We start from the raw sequence: 13,450 nt of genomic DNA on the forward strand, positions 1-13,450 counted from the left end.
TTATTGTGAATGAAATAAATATATAAATACACAAATATTTAAATAAAAGTGATGAATTCGAGTTTAGACACATTGATCTGTGCACTCTTAAAAATAAAGGTGCTTAAAAGGTTTTCTTTTAGTGGTGCAATAGAAATTGCTTGAGCTGGGTATTGCAACCAATTAGGCGATTCGGTTCTTTTTTATAATGTTTCATTGAAATCGATTTCAATCCAATATTAATTATGCTAGTTTTGCAGAGATGGGATTTATTTGTGCTGTTACTTTAAGACCTACATTTAATGCACTGATCCAATATACTGTGGTGACTTCTCTTCTGAGTGGCGCAAATTCAAAACGTGTTTGGAGTGTCATGTGTGTTGCTCATAATGTCAAACATGTGTTCGTTGTGCCATGTGAACCATGTGCATCATGCATCATTTCAAAATACGTGCCTGCTGCACAAACGTCAAAAGAGTTTATGATAAAAGAGACACATTCACATTCACAAAATACTCACAAGACACTCACTTGACACTAAACTCCGATTACACATGAGATTTAGCGAGTTTCTAGCAAAAGTGTCTCTTTTATCATAAACCTCTTCAAAGTGTTTGCAGCAGGCACTATAGGATTTTCTTAATAAAATAAAGGTCAAAAACTGAATCCTAAGTCTTAACGCTTTTTAATGCCGTATAGTTTTTTGAGGTAAGTGTACTTTTAAACTAACAGTAACTTTGAATTTAGGTAAATAAAAAACTCTTTAGGATGCCAGCATCCACATGCGGGTTAACAGGGTTGGGTGCTTGTAAAACGTTAAATGCCATGCGGTAAAAAATTTGGGTGCACCTAACTTTTGTTCTGGTGCACCTAAGAAAAAGGCGCACCAGTGCAACCAGTGAAAAAAGTTAGTCTTGAGCCCTGTAAATATGTCTGTTAAAACGAAAGGAAATGTGAAACCCATGTATGTGTTGCATGTTCGTCTGAAGCCTTGAGATGTGGCTTTCCGGGCGCAAGCTTTGGATGTGCTCAACCCACGTGTGAATAGCACATTAAGGCCTGCTTTGGGTCTTCTTTGCTCTAGTATTGGCAAGGCTAAAAGGGACACTAAACTTTTTTGAAATTATGCTCATTTTCCTGCTCCCCTAGAGTTTGAAATCCATTCAGCTGATCTCCAGGTTTTAGCTTAGCATAATTCATTGAATCTGATTAGACCATTAGCATTGCGCTAAAAAATAACTTGAAAAGCTTTTAAACTTTTGTAGTTACATTGTGTACTAAGACAAATGGAAAAAAGCTATTTTCTAGGCAGATATGGCTAGGAACTATACTCTCATTCTGGCGTAATAATCAAGAACTTTGGTGCTGTAACATGCCTGCAGCAGGCGCAATGATATTACACAACAGCTGAAAATAGTCCTCTGCTATTGAAAGTTACAAAGGGGACTATTTTTGAGGTGCTGCATAATATCATTGCGCCTCCTGAAGCCATGTTACGGCAGCAAAGTCCTTGATTATTACGCCAGAATGAGAGTATAGTTCCTAGACATATCTGCCTAGAACATCGCAACTTTTTATTTGTCATCGGTCTTAATACACAATGTAACTACAGAAGAGTAAGGTTTTAAATATAAAAATATTTAAACTCTTATATCAAAACTTTTTGGTTATTTTTGAGCGTGACTCTAATGGTCTAATCAGATTCAATTGATAATGTTAAGCTATGCTAAAAGTGGTACCGCCAGACCCGGAGATCAGCTGAATGGATACCAAACGGTACAAATCAAATGTTTAACTCTAGGGGAGCTGGAAAATAAGCCTATTTTCAAAGAAAAGTGCAGTTTCCCTTTAAAACACGTGCAAATGATAAACTTTCGTGACAGTGCCACCCTGGCCTTTTTTTAGTGCCGCACTGGTGCGCAGGGATTTCCTGAATGTACGCTGTTTTGTTAAATTAAAGATTATAAAGATTATAATCTTTCATTTTTACCCAACCCTAAACGAGATCGAACTTCAAAGCACTACAGTAGTAGGCTAATACACAAAGACATAGTAAAACAAAAAAGTGATTTGTTTTGTCAATTTGAAGATTGTTCATTGGACAGAAAGCAGCACAGCCCCAACAGGACTATTTTAAGGGCGTTAAACTGCTTTCTCTGGTTGAATAGATATTAAAATTGATGGAATGAAGTCACTTTCTTTCACACGTTCAGACACACACAGAGACTCAGACAGGACGGTAATGAGGGCAAGAAATGCATTGGAGTTCTGAGGACTTCATCAAGCAAAACATTAGTATTCAACGCTCCACTAGCAACTGAATACTGCTTTCTCTATTTTTGTCCATGCACGCTTAAAACAAAATTAATACAAATTTGCCAATAGGGTAAGACAACTATACTTTGAATTTATAAGTGCTCTCTGACAACTTGATCTGTAAAACATCCAAACAAATGAAGTTCAGTCACAAACTCCTCACACAACCTTTTCTATGAACGAAATCGTGTCCAAGACAATAATTATGCCGGTGTTGTCGCAAGACTAAGTCCCGCTTACATAATGCCAAGGCTTTTCATCCAAAAAACACCCAACAACCGCCCAGCCGTATTGACTGCGGGGCTAATTGAATAAACTCCTAATGGGAGCGCTGAGCCCTGTCCAGCCCGCTTCCGGCTCTCTTTCCCACAGTTCTCCCCGTCTGCTGTGATCAGATGGCCAGACCGTGACCCCTGCGCAACAGGACGTTGGCTTGTCACTGGCCTACGTGGTATTGGGGTCAAACTAGTAACAGTATCACTGAATCACTACCCGCCAGCAAGACGAACGGCTATACATTACAATCGGAACATTCAGCTGACTTTATCTCCCATTGTACTGCGAGATAAGGCTCTATTTATTCATTTGCAATGCGAGAACTCTGAATCATTAAAGATTTATAGACGTAGTTTTCGACAGAAAGGTCTTTTTAATAATGCAGACCAGCCAACTGCAAAGGTTGGATGGAGGTGGTTTCCTCAAATGTCTATTCTTGTCAGGGTGGGAAGGGAGAATTATTGATGTAAACAACAAGAAAACCAATTCGTGCGGGCTTAATTACTCCCCGAAAAATCCATCGCGACGCAATAAAGCTCCGGGCAAGACTTCTGTACGGTACAATAAAATAAAATGATGATGTCATGATATAACAAAATGTAAGAATATGAAAAAGAGGACATGCACTAAACAAAAAGTAAATCTACAACTACAGTACACATTCTCTCAGATGAAACATGAAGCCGTCATGCTGTAATTCGGTTTGACGGATCTGATGAGATTTCGAGAGATCTGATCTGGTGTGAAAGAGGTTTATGTAGTTGATGGCTATCTTCATAATTTAGTTTATGTAGTCATGGATACGGATTCTCTACCTTGTGCTTTTCGGGCCGAGTCCAAGAAGCCTGTAAAACAAGACAAAACAACACAAAGAGGCAAAGCCATCCTTTAGGTTTAGAAGGATAAAAGACATCCTTTAGTGTTAAATCACAACAATAGCACTGAACAATAAAGACATTTTCATACTGATTATGTATCATTTAAATGCTGTAAAATGTGCATGTTACACAAAATTATGCATATTTAAACAAACCCAGCATATTAAATAGCGGATTCAAAGTGGCAAGTCATTCATTTTAGTTACTGTAAATCATAAAACCAGTTTACACATCTCTTTTAGCTTATAATATCATTCATTATTGCTTTATAAATACTGCTTTAAAATGAAATAGCATAGAGCGGACTCAGTAAAATATTTCGTGTTACTATTAAAGGAATAGTATGTTCACAAATCAAACCCTTATTATTTACTTTAATGTTGAGAATTTCGAAGAATCTATTTTTTTCCATGCAGTAGTTTATAGTGACCATGAACTGTCAAGCTTCACAGTAGACAAAAACACTTTAAAAACACTGAAGGAATGTGATAGCATCACAGAAATCATTCATGCAACTCACTGCACAGCTCGCAAATGCCACAGATTTGACGTCATGACACTTGAGCATGCAAAAGCCAAAGATTATGTTTGATCTTTGACTTTTCAAGTGATTTTTATCTTCTTTGAAGCTTGACCATCCCTAATTTTGCATTACCGGAGCTTATCGTGTTAATTGCCTTCTTAAGATGAATCGCTGTTGCATTCCTCAACAGTAAAGCATCTGCTAAAGTGAATACATGTAAATCTATCACTATAAACTATTGTCGCTTGGTAAGAATTCTTCATAATTCTCTTTTAGTGTTTCACTGCCAAAACAGGTTTGTGTACGGGTTTGTAATAACATAAGATGACAAAATGTTAGTTTCTGGGTGACTTATAGCACCTTTCAAAAAGTGTGCAAGCATAAAATACAAGTATTGACTTGGATATTTGTCCTTTTGTGAATCTGGGCCAATCTAACCTAGTTTTGGGAACACAGTGAACACTTAGACCACACCACAAGTCTTCATACTTTAACTTTGAATGCAGTTCACCATCAACCCACATCACAATTCACATGGAGGTCAAACGTGCACATGCTTAATAACACAATGCAATGAACACTGAATCTTTTGATACATGCTAGAACAGGGGTTTTCAAACTTTTGGGACAAGGGGTGCCACGCACATCCTGAAAGGTTAGGCCAAAACGTTTTGATCGCCCATTGGTGACTGGATGCAGGTCATAAACCCCGCCCTCTCCATGTAAACGAATGGGAAGTGAGCCAAACTTTAAAATCAAGTTACACTTCAAATACATTTTTTCCAACAATGGTTGCTGTTTTTTTTAGTTATATCACACTGATGTATTTTTCTAATGTTTAAAATGTAATGTTATTGTAAGGTTATTACATGCTATTAAAAAGTGGTGTGAGGACTTAATTTGTGTGTGGTAGTGATTCAGTTAAAGGAACAGTATGTAAGAAATTTATATCAATTAATCATAAAATGGCCCTGATATGTCACTAGACATTAAGAAATAATTTGCATTTCAAATACTTATATCACTGACAACAGTGGTCTGGCCAGGATATTGTCATTTAAAAAGTGGAGTTGCAGCCCTTAACTGATGTTTATGTTGTCATGTTGTGTATTGACCACCAGTTGTGAGATTGCAGTACCAGTTTTGGCCACAAGTTTTGTGATTGCAGTACCAGTTTTGGCCACAATCCTACATACTGTTCCTTTAAATGGGAAAAAGGGTGGGGGCAGTGTTCGAATTATGTCAAAGATTATGGGGGTCCCCTAGCTAAGCCCCCCCATCATTATAAAGGTGCCATGGTTTCACAAAGTAAGATGTGATCCTGGATCAACATTTTAATCAAATAAAGCCCAAATTACTCTTAACTCAAACCCTATATATTTTTAACACATCAAATTAGTGTGAAACAATTGATGAATATCAGTCATGTGACCTTTTACAAAATTCCAGTTGCCTGCCGCCATCTTGAGTACCGACTGAGTACCAGTAGGTTACTGACAAACATACCATTTACGTTTTTCTTATCTTTTACTTTCTGTGATTCTAACGGATATGGGAAATGGCTACGAAAGACAACATTTCGCACCTTGACTGTCATGAAAGAAATGCTACTTTAAAAAAAATATCTTGGTTAGGGTGTGAAGCCTACTCGATCCCTGATGCGTTCTTCCAGCCGCTGTTCGCTGCTACCGAACTACCATTATTTTTACAACACTAAGAAGGCGCGACACAACATGAAACTTTGCCGGAAGTATCACCTGGATCTCTACACATGAACGCAAGCATTGAGAACATTGTTTGTGAACACAGAGTTTACTAAGGTTTTGAACAACTGATTTTGGCTGTTATGGTGTCCGTTTGTCATCTTTGCCAGACATAAAGAATCGATTTCCAAATGTGAATGAATGAATCTCAAATGAGGCTTCTTTATCAACTAGAAGGTCAATATTGTTTTTCACTTGCGACAAAACAATGAATTATCCGTTCATTTATATGGAACTATGCTTTAGGAGCTATCCATCTTTACTCTCCTCCCTCCTTACGTCGCATTCGGAGTTCGATACCTCTTGATTGGCAAGATGGCGGCGAGCGGACACCAAAACACCCGTAGTCAGCCGCTCAAAACCTTCTTTTTAGTAAACTCTGTGTACACAAACAATATTCTCAATGCTCGAGTTCACGTGTCGAGACCCAGGTGATACTTCGAGCAAAGTTTTATGTTGTTTCGAGCCTTCTTAGTGTTGTAAAAATTTTGATGCTCACAACTAGCTTCTAGTTCTTTTGCGACCACTTCAGGTACTCAAAATGGCGGAAGACAAGTTTGAGATGTGAGTGACGTTAGCTGATATTCATGAATAGTTTGAGAAGATTTTTTTTAAAGCCCCTAACACAATCCTCAATCTAAATCTAACAATCTGTCAATTCCTCCAGAAAACTGCGTGAGGCACACTTGAGAGTTTACATTTATTTTAGACAGAAATCTTTTGGATTCATTTATTGCTAAATAGGGACAACTAATGGACGGTATCGCTTTGTGGCAGTCCAACACAAGAATTTTAAATTCATGTAGTATTTTCAATTTAATAAATACCAGGGGACCCTCCTAATTTATATTTTTTGCTTTATAGGGGTCACTCAATGTTTATAGGAGGTCCGGGACCACCACAGCCCCCCTCAATTTGAACACTGGGCAGGGCCTTTATACAGCTGCTCCACCTCACATTCACTATGTGCAGACTCTGCCTCCAAATGACATTATCGGCCCAAGATGTAGGCAGCCATTTTTAAGATACTTTAGCCTTTTTACAGTCTATGGTCGGGTCCCACTTTTGGGTCACACAGTGGGATAAAATGGGTCGCGAAGGGGTCACTTGGCCGTCACACTAGTTTTAATAAGTTTTACCATAAGATTTGTTGGCATTGCATTTAATGTTTCATTCACACAGTGACTAATAGAGAATGAATGTTAACTTTTTCTGTACGTTTCTAGTAAAAAATATTTTTGATTGATTATACTCGTCAATGTGGGTGGCAGAATGAAAGTTTGGGAACCCCTGTGCCAGAACACAGTGACGCAAGACAAAACACACATAGAAAAACACATCGCTTATCGAACTATGCCAGAAACAGTGCTTTGTGTTCAAGCACTTGGGCCGAACAATGTGTCTCTGTACTGTGCTTACAACAACAAAAAAAGTCAAGAGTTACACTGTAAGCGTGAGATTTTTGCAAGAGCATCATGAAAAAGCGAAAGCCTTGCAGGCTTGTTGTGAAGGCTGAGTCTGCTACACTAGCAGCTTTCATTTGGATAACTACCTCTCAGGAGACCTGCACGGGATAAACACTTATGATCAATGCCTTTGATTCTGCAACGCTGTCTAAGTGCTACTAATTAAAGTTAATATCTTAATATAAGCCGGAGCCCTGAGCTAATGATGAATGCTTGAAGGATATTTCAGGGCTGATGAAGAACCCACAGCAAAATAAATAAACAAATGAAAATGAAACATTCAGGTGATTGCTTACATTATTAAATGGTCATACCAATTACATCAGATGCTCATAGCCTCACATCTGCTCTGATATCTCATTTGCACACATAAATCTGTGATAACAATAACAAAAGGAAAACAAATCTTTCAGCTCATGCTTTATAGCCCTTGATAACGCATGTTAAATCTAAGCTAATTGGAGGATCACGCAGGGTTTCAACAAGACCATGAGGACTCTTTTAAACAGAGCTAGGTGTTAATGATAAAACATAAAACAAAACTTTTAGCACAGAAGTCTATATGCACAAACACATTAAAGACTGAAGATGAAATTCACACAATTTACTTTCTTAAAAGGGCCATATACCTCTACATTTTTTTATTAATCGCTTTTGTTTTCCCTGAGGTTTAGTAAAGTTTCTTTTTATGCCAAAAACAATACAATTAAGTTTTCTCAACTATTTGATACTCTCTCTCTCTCTCTCTCTCTCTCTCTCTCTCAATAAAACATTTAATAATGTATTTTTGATATGGTGCAGAAATTTTGATATCTAAACTGCTGAACAAAAGATCAAGAAAAATGTGGTTCCTCATAATGGGATTTTTGTAAAATTAAAGCAACACTATGTAGTTTCCATGTAAAAATGGCTTACAGCTCCCCCATGTGGTTGAAAAGCGCAACAGTGCCTGGTATCAGACACTCTTCTGCAGGCAGGGGGAGGGGAGGGGCGGGGCTGTGTTTCCTACCCTCCACCGCCACTTTCAGAGTGTGCTTGTAGCAGCTAGGAGGCTGCTCAGGTTGCAGCAACAGTACAATTTGTCCAGTTAAAAGTTGTTCTATCACTGAAATCATTTTAGAGACATTATTTAAAGGTAAAAAAACCTACATAGTGTTGCTTTAATGTAATTTTGTAAAAACAACTTAGTCTCGATCTAAAGTTACTTTAGCCAATAACACAACAGCCCACTTTTCACAGTCCAATCAAATGAATAATATTAAATCCTGCAGTAAAGTCCCACTGAAGTCCCTTGAAATGTGTAGCGATGATCTTCGATGTTCGATGATCTGGTGTAATTTCCATTGAAACAAAGTGACTGGGCATATTAATGTATTCAACCCCTTTAAAATAGCCAATAATGTTTTATTTACCTCATAGCCTGGAATCTGGTGAGATGTCCAGAATGATGTCATAAAAATTGTTGATCCTTATTGACTGAAGTGGGAGACTATAAATTTAAATGCTTATATATGGTTGCCACCATCATTGGCGGTGGTTGAGGAGAATCCCCCTTTCATATATAAGCGCTTTGAATGCTGCAGAAAAGCGCTATATAAATGTAACAAATTATTATTATTATTATTATTATTATATCTTCTGTATGCACATTTTGTCAAATTTATATCTATAGATAGGATGTCACTAGCGTTTCTTTACAATTCTAAAGAAATAGCTTCCCAAGACATTTTAAATACCACATCATTTACTCATCTTGTCAATGCCATTTTAGGTGCACTCTAAAAAGTAAAAAGTTGGATCAACTTCAAAATACTTTAATTGGTAATGCATAAAATGCAAAAAATATATATAGTTTTTAATTAACTCACTTTAAGTAATAAAAATTTAAATGTAAAATGTTTTTTAAATTTTAAGTATTTTTCCCCTAAATATTTTTTCAAATCAATGAGTTTTGCACAAAATCAGTGCGTTTCAGGAAGACAGTACATCTGGAGCTACAAAAATGTACGGTATGTGGACAATAATGTGTTTTTTAACCATAAACCACGCGAACACATTGTATTATACCAAATACAAAAAATAATATTGTTTTTAAGCAATGAAATAGGTGCTCTTTAAATACTGCAATATCTCGGCTCTATTTTGTAATGGCACACGCTTGTTTAAAGCCCATCCATCATCAAAAAAGCAATCCATATGATGCCAGTGGGTTAATATATACATCTGTGAGAGAAAACTTTTCATAATTTGAGCATATTCAGTGATCGATACATCACGTTTCAGTGTAAAAAACATCTATAACTAATGGTGGCATGCTGGCTCCAGTATTCAAGGAGCCAGGATTTTATTTAATATAACTCTTAATGTGCTCGGCTGAAGAAAGAAAGTCATATACACCTATGGCATTAGTAAATTATGGGATTATTTTGGGTGAACTATTTCTTTAAGACTAACATATTCTAACAGTAAATTCAATTTTGATTTCATGGGGACTTTAAATAATTTCATGCTGAAAGTTCAGTTTCAGAGGCGTAATCATATTCATTGATTTTTTGTAATAAATCGACAGCTTTCAAGAGCTTCTGTCAACAGTGCTAAAGTTGTATTTAACCCAGAACATTCCTCTAATCTGTCCTCATTTACACATCAATAAATATCAATAAGGCAGATGTAAAAATGTCAGCCCCCAGGGACAACTGTCAAAGGATAGGAGGGTCAAAGGGAGATCTGGGTCTGAATTTCATCTGATCAATTTTCCAAGCTCGGGAAAGATGCCTCCGTTTCCTCTGCTGTGAGGGTCACAGGTGAACAAAGCCATCAATGAACTAAACGACCATTGTGCTTGCTGAAAACAAGAGCCACCCTGCATGAGACTCGCTCTCTCTCTGTGGGGTTTTAAAAACAAGTGCTCTTTTGAAACTACAGTAATCTCAAGATCTCAGTCTGTGTAATCGTATCACACTCCATGTCCATTTTAATACAGCTGGTCTTCCTATTTGTGCTTCAGAGATGACTCAAGGAGGGCAATGGTGGGGAAGTGTGACAAGAAACTGGCTGATGTATTGGCTCTTGTTCAGAACTTGAACTGTTTTTTTGTATTTCAGCAGGACTGTGATAAGCTGTGGTCCGTGGCCCATTGTTTATCGCCTGCGACGCTCTCGCCTTGCCATTTTTATGACCTGCTCATTTGTCTGCCACCTTGGTAAGTGGCCCAGCGTTGGCAAGTATATGACAGTCCTGAAGTGAACTATTACAATCAGATGATAAGGTATAAGTTGGACACAGAAAGCATCCATTTTAAAACGACTGGAAACATAAAACACTCAGCCAGGATTTCCACACTTATTGAGTTTAAAGCATTGATGCAGACCTATAATGAATCATGTAGACCAATTTATGAACTCGTTTTTACTTTTTTAACTTAAACTGGTTTAAAACTAGCTTGGGTTTTATTATACATGCTTCTAGGGATGTTCATATTGACCTTTTAACCGAAGGTAAAAATTTATGACCGATTAATATTATCACTTAAAAGAAAAAAAAATGTTAACACATACCCACAGAAATTTAGACACTTTTCTATCCTTAAATTGTGAATGGCTTGTAAACGACGCAAATTATTGCTGCCCTGACGCTCTTGTAAAGTAACCATTTGTATGAGAAATCATTTGTGCTGCATATGTGTCTGAGCTTGAGGGTTGGAAGCTGCATGGAGATGCCAAGCGTGCCGCACAAGCCCTGAAAAGTGAAGCCCTGAAACGTCTCGATCGCCCCCCAGTGACTGGTCCCAGTATAGGTCATAAACCCCGCCTTCCCATGTTATTCAGTGGGACTTGAGACCAACTAAAACAATTATTTACACTTCAATTTCTTTTTTTATCTTTTGTCAAAATAAGTTTGTGTTTAGTTAGTTATTTAATGATATAAAAACAGTTGTGTCACGTCATGATTGACAGCTGTGATATCGTGTGATATGCGCATTCTGCGAGAGCGAGGACGGGGTCTTGATTTCGCGGCTTTACTTCCTGCTCACTACTGCGCAGGACTGGTCCCGAAATCGCTACTGCGCAGACTCAAGACCCAAGATGCCAGCGCCATATCGGGACACGGCGGCTTCACTTTTCACCAATGGAAGAGAGCGAACGGGCGTCGTCCATCTTTTTTTACAGTCTATGGAGACTCACGGTCTGTCTCCATCTCACGCGCGTCTCCGTCTGAAATGTGTCCTGCTTTAGAAAGATGAAAAAGAGACAATACGCCCTCTTTGGATATCAATCCAATGGACATGATCGCATGCTCTTTGCTAATGTAATGTTGCATAAAAAAATTGATAATGGATGAATCCTGGTTCTGTTGTTGATCTGTTGCTGCTATTTGCACGTTCAAATTAAATAAATCGTTTGTATTGTTTTAACAAGGTCACAGACAACCATCAACATTTATTTTTATTCAATAACAGTTTAATATTTAAACTGTTAAGCGTCGCCGTCCCGAATACGGGACACCTAAGTTTGCATTAAAATTGTTGATGTAAATTTTAATCTATCACTACAAACTATATATCGTTGGAAAGGTCTAAGCCTCCAGAATAGACATTTCAACAGTGTTTTATAAAATAAATTATGTAGGGAGAGTAATTGATTCATTTAAAAAAAATATTTTCTGCTAAATGTCACTGTCCCACCAGCAGGACGCCTACATTTACTTCAATGTTTGCATATGAATTTTTATCTAATCATGACAAACTGTACATTGCTTGAAAGCTCCAAGAGTGTAGATTTAACTCAATAGGGTGGGGTGACGCTTAAAAGGTTAAATCTTATCAGTTAACAGTGAATTTTTGGTTGACAAGGTGCGGTTGTCGGTCGGGAAAATTAACTGAAATAAACATTCCCACATTTACATGCTCCACAAAACATCTAACCACTCAAAAACAATTAACAGTATTGTGGCAAACAGCTTTTCACATTTGATTATCCGAAACACAGACGACTGATTGTTTTTTTATCAAACTGCTCGGTTAAAGTCAACATGAAACAGTACCATATTCCTGAGTAAAACAGATCAATACTAAATGAGAAAAATGATGAAGGGCGGGATGTGATTTTATCAATCTGATTGGATTGTAAAAAGTGGGCACCGCATACCAGCAAGGATCCAGACATGAATGTGATTTTGCACTAGACTGTGGCTGGCACAAATTTAATTTTTGTTTTGTGATTGCTTTGAAACAGGTTGGTCAAAAAGATAGTCCCAACCCAAACTCATGCTACTGGCATAAAAGTGTTTTAACACTTTAACCAATGTCAAATCGGAGCATGCTATTACATTTGGTTAAAAACACTTAAAGGTATAGCGGAAGATTTTCTTTTTCCTATTGGTCATCCCAGATGTCAATCATTCTGATGATATGTTGATGTAAGGCCGTCGTATGTGCTCGTCCCTAGGTTTGGTTTCTACACATGCACACTTTCAGGTGTATATGTGTGGTGGGCTACGACTTCAGCCATTCATTGAAGCTCGCATTCTCACCGTGTTTTTTCAAAATGTCTGAGGGTCACAAGAGAAAAAGAGTCTACGAATTGTATGACAAGAAGAGAAAGGTCTCTGAAGAAAGAAACAAGACCAAAGTGTTTTTGGGAGAATATTTCACACGCTGGCGTGCAATAAAAGCACAGGTTGGGCTTCCCATGCAAAGTTTCTACTCGACAGGAGAAATTTGGAGTAATCCATTTAAAATCACTGCTAGTAAAAGTTGATGTAAGCTTTGATTAGCGATGCTAGCCCTGGCATAAGTCACGAACAAACCGCGCAGACATGGTAAACATCTCAAAGTATGAGCCATGCCGACAGCAACTTGTAAACAGAGCGAAGAGAAGAACTAGGCTTGTGCATGCTCTCTCTCTCTCTCGTGCACACGTTTAATAGGCCTCCCTCTCGGGAGCAGGTAGAGTGTTGCGCATGTGCATTTTTTTTTAAAGTGGAGGGTGGTTCTTTTTAAAAATTCAGGAAAATCTTGTGCTATACTTTTAATTAACAACAGAAATGAGCATTAAATGAGAAAAAAAATAGGTGTTTCGATTTCATGTGACTTTAGAGATAGCAGGTAGTCTTTAATACTACACAAATAAATGAAAAGCCAAAATAATCTGCTCAACATGAAGATCAACACAGGCCAATGGAGTGACAAGCCAACACCCACGAGATGAGATGAGCAAGACAGTGTGAGACAGAAAGACAAGCTGGAAA

General features: G+C 37.7%; 1 protein-coding gene across 6 annotated transcripts in view; it reads right to left on the bottom strand.

Annotated features, from left to right (window-relative positions):
• ncam1b (neural cell adhesion molecule 1b) overlaps nucleotides 1-13,450 on the bottom strand; it is a 126,369-nt gene that overhangs the window by 48,432 nt on the left and 64,487 nt on the right. For 5 of the 6 annotated variants that reach the window (XM_055196268.2, XM_073863239.1, XM_073863238.1 and 2 more), the window contains one exon: nucleotides 3,387-3,416. The exons of the other annotated variant lie outside the window; for it this stretch is intronic. In XM_055196268.2, the coding sequence (XP_055052243.2) occupies nucleotides 3,387-3,416 (30 nt within the window). The remainder of the gene's footprint in view (nucleotides 1-3,386; nucleotides 3,417-13,450) is intronic. 6 annotated transcript variants of the gene reach the window in all.

The sequence above is a fragment of the Misgurnus anguillicaudatus genome, chromosome 24 (genome assembly GCF_027580225.2).
Source record: "Misgurnus anguillicaudatus chromosome 24, ASM2758022v2, whole genome shotgun sequence".
In the NCBI taxonomy this organism is placed as follows: Eukaryota; Metazoa; Chordata; class Actinopteri; order Cypriniformes; family Cobitidae; genus Misgurnus; species Misgurnus anguillicaudatus.